Here is a 15,440-nt window from a genome sequence, read left to right as displayed (position 1 = left end):
CCCACTTTAGTAGTGGGGGACATATTGTTTTTGTATGGAACGCCTCAGCTGTCTCGCCTATATACTTTTATTTTCGTTGTCTGCATGTCTATGGTCGTTACGTGGGATTCGAATATCGTTAGGTACAAGCAACAAGTTGTAGAGTGAAATCTGCATTGTGTTATATATAGTTCATCTATCGTTCTGTACAAACAAAATTCCGCCTTGTAAAGTTCGCATTTTGTTTGGTGCAATTATCATTGTATTATGTTCAGAATTAACTATGCTCTGTACAAAAAACTTTTTGTTGTGTGCAAATTACACATCGTTATGTGCTTTAGATAATGCGTTATGTATGTATGACGAGTTTTGCTGTGCAATATACAAATCGTTATGTACATATTTCAATTGGTTTTATCCGATTTTATTGTTGTTCTCTACAAAGTGCACTTTGTTCTGTGCAATACACACTCCGTTATGTAGTTGTCTTTATTTTATAATTTCCGTTGTCTGCATATCTAAAACCGTTATGTACCGTTCAAATATCGTTGTGTCTAAACAGCAAGTTGTCTAGTGACCTACGCATTGTATTTTGTCCGTATCAAAAACTGTTCTGTACAAAAACAATACCGTCCTGTATATTGTGCATGTTGTTTTGTGTGTTTATAAGTCTATTCCGTATAAAGCTTATTGTGTTATGTACACTAAACATGTTATTCTTTACAAAGAGCTTGTTGTTTTGTACTTCTGCAAATTTGTTATGTACGTATTACGTGTTGTACTGTGCATTATATAACTAGTTCTGTACAGATTTAAATTGGTTGTACGCACTTATACTTCTATAAAACTACAACTTTGTTTTATGCAATTAGTACTTTCGTTTTCTGCATTTAATAAACCGTTCTGTCGATATTACAAATCGTCTTCTGATTTTCGCACTTCGTTCTGCGCATTATTGGAATCACCGTTCTGTCTGAAAACCAGGTCGTTATGACTGCTCTTAACTTGGTTATGTGCAAACTACACTCCGTTCTGTGGTAAAATTGGCGGGAAATATGGAATTAGTCGAGGATTCCCGATTGACCCGTCTAGTCTTAAAGCGCGCAGCAATGGAGGCTGCACTTGAAAAAGTTGGCCTCGGGTATTTGTGGCACAATTTCAGCGCCAATAAAATATCATTAGAAGAAGCCAAAAAGTTGACTGATGAAGAACTGTCCGCCTTAGGCGTCAATACAATAGGAGATCGAGTTCGATTAAAGGAAAAATTAAAGGAAAGTGGCGAAGGTTAGTGACACATTATTTCGACCTTCTAAAGGGTACATGACTGAAAACATGTTGAGGTTTAACAAGCCGATGTATCATGTAGATCTATATCCTCACAGGACTTAAACAATACAAATAAGATGACATTTGTCATAATATTATGTTTAGATAATCTATATATTAAAAATCATAATGGTCAGTTTTTAATGTGGAATTAATGCTGAGAGATTTTTAAACATTGAACGAAACAGAGAAAAAAAAACGTCGGAATCCCCCGGTCCATTTATTTTTCATCATGACCTTCAACAATTCAGGATTCTAAGAATTTTGAAAATTAAATTGTTAATATGACGTAGGTTTGACGACATTAGCTCGATATGTTTTGCCGTGTTAAAGCGACAACCTCGATTTGCTTGTTTCGACTATGTTTTGCGAGTATAATACTGGTATCACGAAGAAATAGAAAATACATTTCCAACCACATATATCAAAATGTTCGGCAAAATAGCGCCTACAAATTGATATACAAATATTTTGGTTATCTGTACAATTGTACAACTTTGAAATATCATGAAAATTTGCGTTTGGACCAAAATATCATAACTCGCGCATTTGATTTTGTATGAGCACATAGTATCAGTGTGTGCGCATCGAAATTTCTGTTAATCTGGTGAAAATGTTATTGAATTCGGACAACTGGTTCTAGAGATATTGCATTTAAACCATGTTCAAAGAAATAAAATTTTCTATCGTCGATATGTAAACACCCCTTTAACTGTGTAGGATGAGATTTATTCAAATGACGTCGTTAATTTGCACTAAGAACGAAGGGTCAAATTTACGATTTTCGTGTTGTGATATGGTTTTCTGCCCGTATAACTGCAGCGTTTTACAAAAACTTCAAGTATGTTACACCAAAATGCACAGAAATGAATTCCCCATCGTATGATACAAATATCTCAGTACCATATTGCGAAATGAAAATCTTTTCTTCATAACAACCCAAGTTTGGTCATTAAACAGAAGTTTTGACTGGGAAAGAAAAGTAGATGACTATATAGCTAAACAACAACCAGTGGTCCGTGAATGAACTGGAATTTTCACGTGAAACAGTCACGCATAATAAAAATTAAAGTGATTTTACGGACCATTGGCCGTTGTTGAGTTAAAACAAAAACCCGATTCGGAAGGGGAACAGTTTTCACAAATTAAAATACTTAGAGTAAATAACCGAGCTCGGAGAACGCTTAAAAAAATACACCGTGTTCTTTTGATTTGATCGTGTTTCATCCGGAGAATTAAAGAGTCGTTTATTTTTCTAGGTGGACGTAGGCAGCCAGTTACTCTTGGAAAGGTGCTGAAATTTGTTATTGGAACAGAAGAAGAGCCTGTGTTGGGATTTTCGTTGAAGCCATCCATCCACTTCTCAGAAAACCAATCATTTTTGCCATCCGCCAATACATGTATCAACCGCTTAAATTTGACCATTCCCTCCGAGATTGCGGCTATTCCAAATGACACCGAGCTGTTGAACCTGTATGATTATGCCTTCTCAAATGACTATTTTGGACTGCAATAAATTTGATCAAATGTGTGAGATAGGGGATAAGAACTACTTGAGATAATACAGCCACGGTGTAAATCCAGACAACCATAGTGTATTCAGTATAAGTTTTCACATTTAATTATTTTATGCATGAATGACTATGCACTTCAACAAATTGGCATTTTTACACTCATTTTGTATTTGCAGTGTAAGATACTCTTCAGAAGAATAACGAGATATGGTTCTCTGTTTCCATGTTTTGTTTGTTCTCTTGTCAATTATTCAAGTTCCTATTTGATTAATCTGCATATGTCTAATTGCATATTTGTTCAATAGTAATTCAGTGCAATACGACGGTAAGTACTTATTAATTTAAAAGCACTTACCATAGTATTACACTGACCTGACTGTTGAGAGATTTGCGTGTGTAGTGTTTTAGATTGAGTTAAAAGTTGCATGCTTATCAAAATGCTTTCTTTTTGTTTTTCTTTCTGTAAAATAATTTTAAAAAACGTTTAGGCAGGTGTGCTCAATAAACTTAAGTCACTCGTACCTGTTACGAATTTGCAACACAAGACGTTAAAACAGATGGGCTGTTTTATACATAATTAGCAGTTGAAAATGTTATGAAATGAGAAATCCGCCATTATGAACAATGTCTCATTATCTCATAAGCTTTTGAAATACCGTCTGCTGCAAGACGCATATATGACTCTGCAGGAACCAAAGCGCAAACTTGATATATTTAAAGCACTTTAGGGCACTGCAGACGGAAATTCACAACATTGCAGTGAAATAGAAATTTATTATCTTTAAAAAACACAGTTTATACAAAGTTTTCAAATTTCGATAATAATCCTTCTATATATTTCTTTAGGACAATCGTTTGAACATGCTCATTTTTGCATGCACACACTATCAAAGATTGATTGTAATTGACATTTTGTTACAAACTGTTTAATGTTACAAATTCTTTTTTGAATATATAGATTTGTGTATTCTATTATTTGCATTTCATCAATCGTTTTCTATTAGATATGCAACACGTGGGCTATTTATTTTAAAAAACGGGAATGAATCGAGGAAGGATTCCGACTTTTACCAGTTTACGATAGAGTGTCCTTTGATAAGGCATGTATTCGTATTAAAGTATACGTTTGCAACGTACGAATCGTTAGTAGGTGAAATGTTGAGAAGAAATAACTGAACAATTGTAAGAAAGCCATACTACAACATTCAAACAAACTGAAATATGTCATACAATCAAGTTCCCCTTAATATCTACGAGTTAATCCAATCCGTTACAAAACTAGGGTATCATTGTTTTAATGAAGGAAACATAAACTGAAACAAGAGCTGTCTCCGAAGGATAAGACATGTCCCCGAAGATGCACTGATAATAGGAAGATGCTTTGATGGAAACATTAGGTTAAAACAGGATATTTGTCACTTATGTATGATATCAGTACCATTACAAATGGCTTATATATTTGGCAAATTTGGTATAAATTAAGGTCCGTAACTCTGAAGTGCCCAGGTAAATTTGACTGGTTATCGAACTTGACCTAGATTTTATGGTTAACGGATTTTCATGAAGATTGGTGAAGATCCGATGACAATTGCTTGAGTTATTTAGTGGAAACGAGAAAGACATTTTTTTTTCGTTTATTCAAGGGCCGTAATTCAGGAGTGTCTGAGTCAATTTGGCGGAATTTTGTAACTCGACGTAGATCTTATTTCATGAAGTTTGTTTGGTGACGATCCGATGACAATTACTTTGATGATTCAAGGTACATTAGGCTGATTATCGAACTTAACCTAGATTTTATTGCCTTACACATTTTAATGAAGTTTGGTGAAGATCCGATGATAATTGCTTGAGTCATTGAGCGGAAACGAAAACAAACCTAATTTTACGATGATTTAAGGGCCGTAACTCATGAGTGTCTGGGTCAACTTGGCCGATTATCAAACTTGAACTAGGTGTTATTGCCTTTTACATTTTCATGAAGTGTGGCGAAGATCCTATCGTCTCTGTCGTTCTCAAACCTCGTAGCTCCAAAATTTTCGAAATATTTTTTTCGTCTTTTCCGACTATATTAAGTCTGACGCGTGTTTTGTACTATATCTCGTAGCTCTACGCCAATCAGAGCCCTTGAAAAAGCCACGTGACGAAATGTTGTAGAATGATTGTTGGCTTTTTTTCCCGGCGAAAAGTCGTAGCGACGCCATTTCACGTATAGGTACGTCGTTTCGTTTGGACAAATTTAACAAAAACGTTTTTATAAAAAAAAATATTTGCAACTACGAGGTTTCCTATCAGGACGAATTGTCGTACCTCATAAAAATGACAAAACTGTGGTGACAAAATATCGTAGCTACCATGTCTGACTGTCAGTATTACTTATCAGTATGACTTACGCGTCTACGGCTTATACCGTATTTTGCAGCTTCATTTGTTTGGTATTTTTACAGAATTTCAATTTCTAAAACATCGTTATAAAAAATGAGACGGTTTTTTCTCTCTCCTGAAAAGTTGGCATTTTGTAGCTACGAGGTTTGAGAACGACAGCGACGCTGTGACATTTGCTCGAGTTATTGAGCGGAAACATGAAAAAACCAAATTTTACGATGATTCAAGGGCCGTAACTCTTGAGTGTCTGGGTCAATTTGGCCGACAATCGAACTTGACCTAGATGCTATTGCCTTGCACATTCTGATGACACTTGCTTGACTTATTGAGCGGAAACTAAACCGGATGGATGGACTAACTAACTAACGGACGGTGCGATTTTAATATGCCGCCAGAACCAAAGGTTCAAAGAACAAACATAGCCAACATACATCAGCAATCGTGTATGTTTTATCACATGGGGCCATCTCTGTATTTCTAAATAATTATAATGTGACAGCATCTGTGTTTGAACCATAAATATATTTATTTTCAGTATCGAGCAAATGATAGGAAATTAGCATTTGCTTATGATGGGCAAATGTTCCTATACTCAGTTTTTTTTATCTGAACCGTCAAATTATACAAGTCTTGTCAAAAACAACACCGAGTCCGTAATAACTTCAAACATCACCTTCTCATAGTATTATCAGTACTTTAATTTGGCATTGATGTGTGTGTACACTTTTATAATCAATGATCATTTACCATAAAGGCGGCATCAGCCTGAATTCCATCGACTGCCTTTCGCTAATGGTATATTAATAGATCAGTGCAACACTCAGTTAAATGCTGTTTACTTTTCAATCACTTAGCTTAGTATTACAGTGACACAGTGATCTGTTTGGACCATAAGAGTATTTTGAGGAATTATTGGTTAGCTATATTAACACCTCATTGTGCTTGATACACGGTTTACAAATGCAATTGGCGAAATAACCATTCTGTGTTTTACAATCATGAAATAGAACAGTGTCATACATTTATTTCTACACTATTAGTTTGGAAAACTGTCATGTCTTAATATAATGTGTACAGCTTGAATGAAAATCTGGACTCCGGATCGAGAAATCTCAAAATCTGTATCTAAATGTTCCAACTCCTGCTGACACTGTTGAGAAACAATATATGTTGATTGCTGAAATATCGGCCTGGACTCATGTAATAGCTGGTTAGCATTTACGGTATCTGCTTCGTCTGCTGTTTGAGAAGGACGGTCTGTATTTACGTTTATTGCTCCTTCTAAAAACAAACGTTAAGGAGTAGAATGAACAGTTCGCAATCTGTGGTTTGCCCACGCCTCATTCCACGTGTCAAGTTTATGGTTTATGTTCGAAAGGAAAACAAAATGCAGTGCGTATATGTGGCGCTCATCCAGATGATCTAGAATACTTTCCTCTTCCATATAAAAGAAAAAGTCATGGAAGTAAGACAGAACACCTTCGTACACATCCCTCCACATTCTCTCAACACGCTGGTTATGAACGCTTTTGCCTGTTATCATTCCATAACCGTTATCCAGCATATATCTGGCAATATCAAGATTTTCCATTCCTTGATCTGTTCGAACTTTCTTTGGAATCCCATATTTTGCTACAGCTTCCTTGAAGCAGCCATACTGTTTTGGACTTGTTGTTATCGATACATTTAAGAAAAACAACAAAACGACTGAAGCCATCAACACCACCAGAAATAATGAATCTCCATCGAATTAGCTTGTGATTACTATCAATGTGCCATACATAATTTGGGGCCTCCACGTTGTAGATTCTTCTGTGCAAACGTCTGTGGCGTCTCTCTTGAATCCCTTCTTTATCGACAATGTGCAGTCGTTCTCTTAATTGGGACCTCTTTACCTGTACGGAGTGCAAAATAGTCTTGTTAGTAAGAGACATTTTAACTTTTTTTTCCACCTATCATTTACAATGGGTAGCATTCTAATCACCAAGGCAATACTGTATAAATAATCTGTCTTATGATTGTAAAATAAATCAATACAATAGAAGAGCCGACTCTAACTTGAAATTGTCTTTTGCAAAAAAGATGTTAAATTGTCTCTTTATAAGGGACATGGTTCAGTAGTCTGTTTCCAGGGAAAGCAACTCACTATTTTGGATCTTAGTCGATCAAGCAGTATGAACTTTACGAATTTGAAATAAGATACTGCTGACCTCATCAGCACATTCACCAAAGTCAATCACGCATGTCGGCATTTCCAATGACAATTATGACTGGTTCAATTTGAAATTGTCATGATCGCAACTGGATCTTTTCGGACTGTATTTGTTCCTTTATCGCCTGCTTTATATATTAATAGTGGAATAACACTATATATCTAATTATAATATATGGTGACATATTGTTTGCTTCGTTTGCATATTCTAAAATGACTGATCTATATGCAGAAATATCCAAGAATCCATAATCGAAAATATTTTTGCACAGGATATATATGCATTTTTTTCAGCTAGATAATACCGACAAGCAATCATCTAAATACTATGTGCATTGACTACGGTCTTTACAAATTTTTCCAAGCAAAACTGAATGATAATGGATCAGGAATAGCAACACACGGATATTAATATTGAAAGGGGATTTGGGGTTACGCCTTTGTGGAGATTCTATCGGTTATATCACGGCGACAAGTACCCCTATCAATGGCCCTTGTATGTCATTACCAGTAATGCAAAATATTATTTCCAAGCCACTGACTGCTTTTTCCACGTGAATACAGAAGTTTGGTGGTGTTAGACGAATAAATCCCGTCATTAAACGTCAGAGAGAATGTTGGCCGGCCAAGTCGTATTTCGAACATCCAACCCATGTATTTAGACTCAGACACTACCGACTGATCCTGAGGCCTCCGTGCACTAGTTATTAAAGTACTTGATTTGAAATCACAAGGCAATGCCCGCTTGCGATCATTTCGGATTTTCGTGAGAAGAATTCTTCCGGCTGACTTGCGGAAGTTCGATATTTCTATCCAGATTATCAATCTAGTCACTAATGAGCCGAGTAGCTCAATATAACTGAAATAATGGAGACACGATGTAAAACCCTATGCAAAGAAACTCAAAAGTGACTGAGCTATTGATGCGTGTCTAGAATAAGTATATACCACGGGCTGCATTGGGTAGGTTTCATATGGGAAAGCAGTCAGTAGCTTGAAAACAATTGTGTGAAGTGGGCCTACTATGGTGAGAGTACGTGAATGTAGGAATAGAAAGAGTGATCGACGTATTATTACTAGAATGCTTGTGTATATGACCTCATGGAATGGCCCATATTTACTAGACATAGCTTTTTAGTAGAAAGAAGGCCCGTAGGAAGGACAATGTAATTGAAGGGGCACAGTCTTTCTAGGGGATGGGTCCCTCAAGAAAATGTCTAATCCTAGATGGCTCTGGTGTGCTCTGACAATGTTTCACGCGTTCCAAAAAGGTAAAATAGAAACATAAATCTATGAACATATCAACTCAAATTAACATCAATTCTAAAATCTATGATAGTACATTTTTGGGCTAGGTGCACTCACTATTCCTACGGGCCTGGAAAGTATGGGCACAGCTTTGGGTACTTGATGGGTATCCGTAATTCAGTTACATTATAGCTGCACACGTATATAATTTCCTCGGAATCAATATAAGACTTCCTGGTCATAGACTGCTTTCCAACATGCACAGAGGGGCATAGAGGTAACATAAGTATAGTAAGTATATTTGGAAATAACGTAAATGAAAGTAAGAGAAATGTACGAGTACCTTTATTCCTCTCACACGAAGTATCTGTCCTTTCATTTTCTCTCCGCAGCGAGGATACTCGGTAATAAGCTCTCTGACATGTTTGTCTAGCGTTTGGTTGTCAATATCAGTAAAACTGTGCACATATATGTTGAACTGACTTATTCGGCGAAACTGTTCTCTCTGATACATCCAACATTTTAGCCATATCTTTCAAAGTAAAGCCCGATTCCAACAATGTATGAATCATATCCTTTGTTATTTCGAACTTAAACACCTTGTTCTTTTTTCCAAATGGGATACATTCAACACGTAATCTCATCATATCTGCATTGCTATTAATTCCAAGATTAACAAAGTCTTTCCTTGTCAGTCCACAAATAATGTCAGGGGTTATTTTTTCGCTCCTGAATTTCAAAAAATGTGCATCCAAGTTAACGCTTCTTAAAACACGTTCCATTGCCTCCATTTTTAATATTTTGGTTTAAGGTTATGTACAAATACAGGTAAAATATGGGTGTGTACAGAACACATTACAGTATTTGCAGAACAGTTGCTTGTGTTCGCAGAACGTGTAGTCATTTCGAGATAACGGTAAGGATTGTACACAATGAACTGCGATAAGGATACGTTACAAAGTTGCACACATAGAACAACGTAGTCTATATAGAACAACGGTAAAATGCACAAAACGACCAGTCTAATATACAGAACAATTTTCACTTACTCGAAAAACACTTGTTTATAGCGAAATGCCATAAGCACATAATAAACATTTGTAAACACAGAACAACTTTAAGATTTACAAAGCGAATTGCCGAATTTACAGAACGAATTTTACTTTTCAATTTTACTTTAAACTGTTTTTCATAGAGAGCGGTTTTGATAACGTACTAAACACTACAGTGTAACTACATAACGGAGTGCGTATTGCACAGAACAAAGTGCGCTTTGTAGAGAACAACAATACAATCGGATAAAACCAATTGAAATATGTACATAACGATTTGTATATTGCACAGCAAAACTCGTCATACATACATAACGCATTATCTAAAGCACATAACGATGTGTAATTTGCACACAACAAAAAGTTTTTTGTACAGAGCAAAGTTAATTCTGAACATAATACAATGATAATTGCACCAAACAAAATGCGAACTTTACAAGACGGAATTTTGTTTGTACAGAACGATAGATGAACTATATATAACACAATGCAGATTTCACTCTACAACTTGTTGCTTGTACCTGACGATATTCGAATCCCACGTAACGACCATAGACATGCAGACAACGAAAATAAAAGTATATAGGCGAGACAGCTGAGGCGTTCCATATTTTTGCCCTGTCTGTTGGTCTGTTGGTCTGTCTGTTTGCGCCAACCTTTAACATTTTGCAATAACTTTTGCTATATTGAAGATAGAAACTTCATATTTGGCATGCATGTGTATCTCATAAAGCTGCACATTTTGAGTGGTGAAAGGTCAAGGTCAAGGTCATCCTTCAAGGTCAGAGGTCAAATATATGTGGCCAAAATCGCTCATTTTATGAATACTTTTCCAATTTTGAAGATAGCTACTTGATATTTGGCATGCATGTGTATCTCATGGAGCTGCACATTTTGAGTGGTGAAAGGTCAAGGTCAAGGTCATCCTTTAAGGTCAGAGGTCAAATATATGTGGCCCAAATCTCTTATTTTATAAATACTTTTGCAATATTGAAGATAGCAACTTGATATTTGGCATGCATGTGCATCTCATGGAGCTGCACATTTTATGTGGTGAAAGGTCAATGTCAAGGTCATCCTTCAAGGTCAGAGGTCAAATATATGTGGCCCAAATCGCTTATTTTATGAATACTTTTGCAATATTGAAGATAGCAACTTGATATTTGGCATGCATGTGTATCTTATGGAGCTGCACATTTTGAGTGGTGAAAGGTCAAGATCAAGGTCATCCTTCACAAGGTCAAGGTCATCCTACAATGTCAAACATCATATAGGGGGACATTGTGTTTCACAAACACATCTTGTTTGCAAAATACTTTTATTTATGTAAAGATTTATAGTGAATACAAATTGCCTATCATTGTTCAGTCGATTCATGTTTTAGTTGACGTGTATCAATGTTTAAATTACAATTGTTTCTTTTTTCGAAAGCAAAACAAGTTCACTTTATGTACCCACCATTTTTGTAACGAAAGAAAATGTGAAGCCGTATGATTTCCTGAATTTCGCAGATTTTGTTTGGTAAACATTATGTTCATTGATGTATATTGTAGTATAATGTATCCTTTCTAACAGTAAGAATGCTCAGAAACCAAATTGATGCGTACCACATAAAATAAGCATGAGAGCTGCAACTCATGATTAGGTGAATAACGGACATATGGCGACAAATATTCGGGTGGGGATTGTCTCAAACTAAATGAAAACTCAATTGAAGTTGTCCAATACACATGTGGGTTGGCGCGTGGCTATGATATTTATAAGTAAAAACATCATTTTGATGGAAAAATAATAAAAGTATAACGGAAAATCGATTTCTCTGAAAACATAGTTTTCACTATAAAATCTATATATATAACAAGGTATTCGACTCAAAACGACCCGAATATAGGGTGCATAGCTTTGAACAGCCATTACTTCTTCAATTGTGCAGCAATTTCCATGAACTCGGTCTTATTAAACGCAGAAATGAAGTTCCTTTTCTGGAAATGTACATATCTTGCAATATGTTTTACAAATGCAGGGTAAAATTTCAAGAAATAACACGATACACATGTAATCCGATAAAAACCTAAGCGATCCGGTAATTGCTGAATCAGTTTACCCGGAAATTTGCGCTGTAAACAAAAAAATATTTGTCGGAATTTTAAAACCGCTGGCATGTTTCAATAGGAAAGACATTTGTCTTTCGAGGTTTAAAGGTTTAATTACTGAATGCATGGTGTTTACGTTGAAATGAGACTCGAAGTCCTTAGCTATAAGTTATACACCAATCGACTGTATTAAATAGTAAAAGAGACATTAAGGCGATTGTGGCCAGTTTGGATCCAGATCAGCCTGCAGTTGCTTGACAGCTGTTTGCTTAAAAGCGGTTTCTGACAATAACTAATAGTTAAATTGGATACTGATTAGACTGTCCTTTCCCTGTGACCTGGCTCAAATAATAGTATTGTCATTAATCAAAGGATTTTCTTTCGAACATTAATCAAGTGTTTTTAGCTCTACTGGCCAGAGGCCAGCGGGGCTTATGTCATGGCCCTGTGTCCGTCGTGCGTGCGTCCGTGCGTTAACTTTTTTTAAACTTAAACATCTTCTTCTCCTAAACAACAAGTCCAATGCTGATAAAACTTTCACAAATGTTCCTGGGGTGAACCTCTTTCAAATTTGTTCAAATTATGCTCTGGGATCAAATTTGCCCCCGCCGCGGGGGTCAATAAGTTGAACATATGCTTATATAAAGCCCATTTTGTGCTACCACATTTGGTATCTAGTGACATCTAATAGTCCTCTACCAAATTTGTTCAAATTATGCCCCTGGGGTCAAATTTGACCCTGCCCCGGGGGTCACAAAAATGAACATATGCTTATATAAAGCCTATTTTGTGCAACCTTTAAAAAACTTCTTGTCCATAACCGTAGGGCCTAGGGCTATCAAATTCGGTATGTAGTGACATCTAAGAGTTCTCTACTTAGTTTGTTCAAATTATGCCCCGGGGGTCAAATTTGACCCTGCCCCGGGGGTCACAAAAATGAACAAACGCTTAAATAAGGCCTATTTTATGCAATTTTATAGGTACATCGATCATGAATCGCAGATGACCCCTTTTGATTTTCAGGTCACTCGGTCAAAGGTCAAGGTCACGGTTACTCAACTTAGAAAATGGTTTCCGATGGATAACTCAAGAACGCTTACGCCTAGGATCATGAAACTTGATAGGTACATTGATCATGACTCGCAGATGATCCCTATCGACTTTCATGTCACTAGGTCAAAGGTCAAGGTCACGGTAACTTGACACAGTAAAATGGTTTCCGGATGATAACTCAAGAAAGCTTACGCCTAGGATCATGAAACTTCATAGGTACATTGATCATGACTCGCAGATGACCCCTATTTAATTTCAGGTTACTATATCAAAGGTCAAGGTCACAGTACCAAAAAAGGTATTCGAACAATGGCTGCCACTACAACTGACAGCCCATATGGGGGCATGCATGTTTTACAAACAGCCCTTGTTTCACATACAAAAACAGTGGAGCGATACAGTGCCAGCATGGCCCTCTTGTTTCTGGTCCCTCGGGATCAATGACTCCAGCACTGTCTTGTTTAGAATTGAATACTGCTTAAGGCGATGCTATGGGTCTTGAGAGATGTTGCATCTTCCATTATCTCTCATGAACTGACTAAATAATACCGAGTCAGCATGTACTTAATTTTTGGTTTTTAATTTTTGACAAGGGATCGAAAAATTTCAGAATCTTCCTAAATGCCTAGTGGTAGAGTGTCGTCTTTGATTGCAGGAGGATGTGCTGCGGGTTTGATCCCCAGAAGCGACATTGAAAACTAGCCAACTTTGTTATCTTAAAGGCTGCTAAACCTGATATACTTAGATAATGTGAATTTTCTCTCACATGATGGTCATCACTTATATTATATAAAAACTCACAGCAGCTGTAAACAGTGGGACAATAATTACTGAACGCATCTTTCATTTGACTTTGACACTTTGAGTTTGACATGGCCTAGATTGAAATATGTGACTTGACTTTGTTTCAAGTTCCCCAGGGGAACTACGTCCCCGTACCCCCATTTTTGTCCGTACCAAAATTGTTTCGTACCCAATTTTTGTCGTACCCAATTTTTATTTTGTTGCAAAAAAAATTTCGTACCCAAATTTTTTTTCGTACCCAATTTTTTTCGTAACCAAATTTTTTGGCATAATTTTTTTCGTTCCAAAAATTTGTGCACCAAAATTTTTTTCGTACCCACATACACAATTGTGATGATGTAGATCAACTTAAATTGATGCTTGTATATATCCATCCTCTTCAAAAGCATCGTCACACCAGTACTGGAAGTACTTTGATTTTAAAGTAGAAGCTGTAACATTGATATAAATAAAATGCACTAGCGCCATCGCTATACGCATGCGCACTACCAAAATCGAAGTTTGCTATTTTTAAAGACGTGTATCGAAAAATAGCTGGCATTGATAAAATATTTAATACTTTGTACAATATAACATTGTTTCTCAGTAAGTATCTGCTCAAAACGGGGAACGTTAAATTGTGAAGTACAAACCTATATACTGGGGAAACTTCTTCTATCGATATGCCCCTTTAACATCAATAATTAAATGATAAAATCGGTAATCATTTTTGGAATAGATTAATTGTTCGTCAATATTACGTTTATATGAATGTTTTACAAGGATGGCAATCAGTAGCTGGATTGGTATCATGGTTCTTAACGAAACGGTCTCCTTTACGTGCAGACTACAAAATACTATCACTAAATTCCTACCACACCAACGGATGCCAAGGATATAAACCCCTTGTACAGTATGTTGTTTTGGAATAGACACGAAAAAAATTAAAACTTAGTATGTGAAAGATTTAAAATACGCCATACGCATTGTTTAATACGTTTTCAGAGGCTACAAGTAAACCTACGACCAAACAAATTGTGGGGACCACCAGCTGACGTGCGCGAGGCGGAATCCATGCATACGCAGGATCGACTTTTGGCGAATGAAAAATCAACAATTACAACTCCTGCGTTCAATACCCGTTTGTAAATACTATTGACCAGTATCTATTACCTTATATGAGGCTACGGTGAAATGTTCTGGGAAGAGCCAATCTACATCAAGCGGTTCACACTTACAATGTTTTATATTTGCTGTTGCTCATAAAAAATGAATAATTTAATTGGAAGGTATGTAACTTTTTTGTCACCTCTGATAACTTCAGGACGGTCATCTCTTGTTGATAGATTGTAAGCAGTCGTGATTTTATTTTTACATTCCTTGCTGTAAATCATATATTCAGCGCCGGGTATTACAGTTATATCTCGATATATGCTAGATAGTGCCAGTGTAGTGATAGTAGTGTAGTCTATGTTGACGTTATTCTTACTATATTCAAGGCTTAACAGGCTCGTTGAATTTGTGCAAGAGCATCGCACAATTTACGGAGTCTCCAAACATCTCTGCGCGCCAGAGATACGAACCTTCGTTTCTATTTTGCAAAGTTATATAACAACTTGTTAACTAATGTTGGTGAACAGTCCATAGATCTGTAAAGAAATCAAACGAGAGAGTAGGGGGACAAATGACAGTTCAATATCCTTATTCAACTATGATAAGTCATAAGAGCCGCGTAAATTCGGGTCCGATGTCCGTGCCTAACGGAACGCATTGACAATTGACCAAACTCTTAATTTTT

At 36.4% G+C, this 15,440-nt stretch overlaps 2 protein-coding genes across 8 annotated transcripts in view; both read left to right on the top strand.

The window, feature by feature from the left end:
- LOC127845053 (sodium- and chloride-dependent glycine transporter 1-like) overlaps positions 1 to 15,262 on the top strand; it is a 177,689-nt gene extending 162,427 nt beyond the window's left edge. For 4 of the 7 annotated variants that reach the window (XM_052375690.1, XM_052375689.1, XM_052375683.1 and 1 more), the window contains exon 13: positions 14,648 to 15,262. In XM_052375690.1, coding sequence (XP_052231650.1) covers positions 14,648 to 14,791 — 144 coding nt within the window. In that variant the 3' untranslated portion in view covers positions 14,792 to 15,262. The remainder of the gene's footprint in view (positions 1 to 14,647) is intronic. The other 3 variants (XM_052375686.1, XM_052375685.1, XM_052375684.1) reach the window with 1 other exon arrangement.
- Positions 986 to 3,358, top strand: LOC127845073 (uncharacterized). The gene is made up of 2 exons (XM_052375740.1): positions 986 to 1,263; positions 2,565 to 3,358. Exons 1-2 carry the CDS (start codon positions 1,035 to 1,037, stop codon positions 2,819 to 2,821), a joined length of 486 nt encoding a protein of 161 aa, XP_052231700.1. The 5' UTR covers positions 986 to 1,034; the 3' UTR covers positions 2,822 to 3,358.
- Positions 15,263 to 15,440: the final 178 nt, after the last annotated feature.

The sequence above is a fragment of the Dreissena polymorpha genome, chromosome 9 (genome assembly GCF_020536995.1).
Source record: "Dreissena polymorpha isolate Duluth1 chromosome 9, UMN_Dpol_1.0, whole genome shotgun sequence".
NCBI lineage: Eukaryota > Metazoa > Mollusca > Bivalvia > Myida > Dreissenidae > Dreissena > Dreissena polymorpha.
The sequence above is the reverse complement of the archived record's forward strand: the minus strand, read 5'-3'. Positions and strand labels throughout refer to the sequence as shown.

Coding starts and splice junctions, on each gene's coding strand:
- LOC127845073 (XM_052375740.1), top strand. CDS start 1,035: ATGGAATTAGTCGAGGATTCCCGATTGACCCGTCTAGTCTTAAAGCGC. Junction 1,264..2,564: donor ATTAAAGGAAAGTGGCGAAG/GTTAGTGACACA, acceptor TTATTTTTCTAG/GTGGACGTAGGCAGCCAGTT.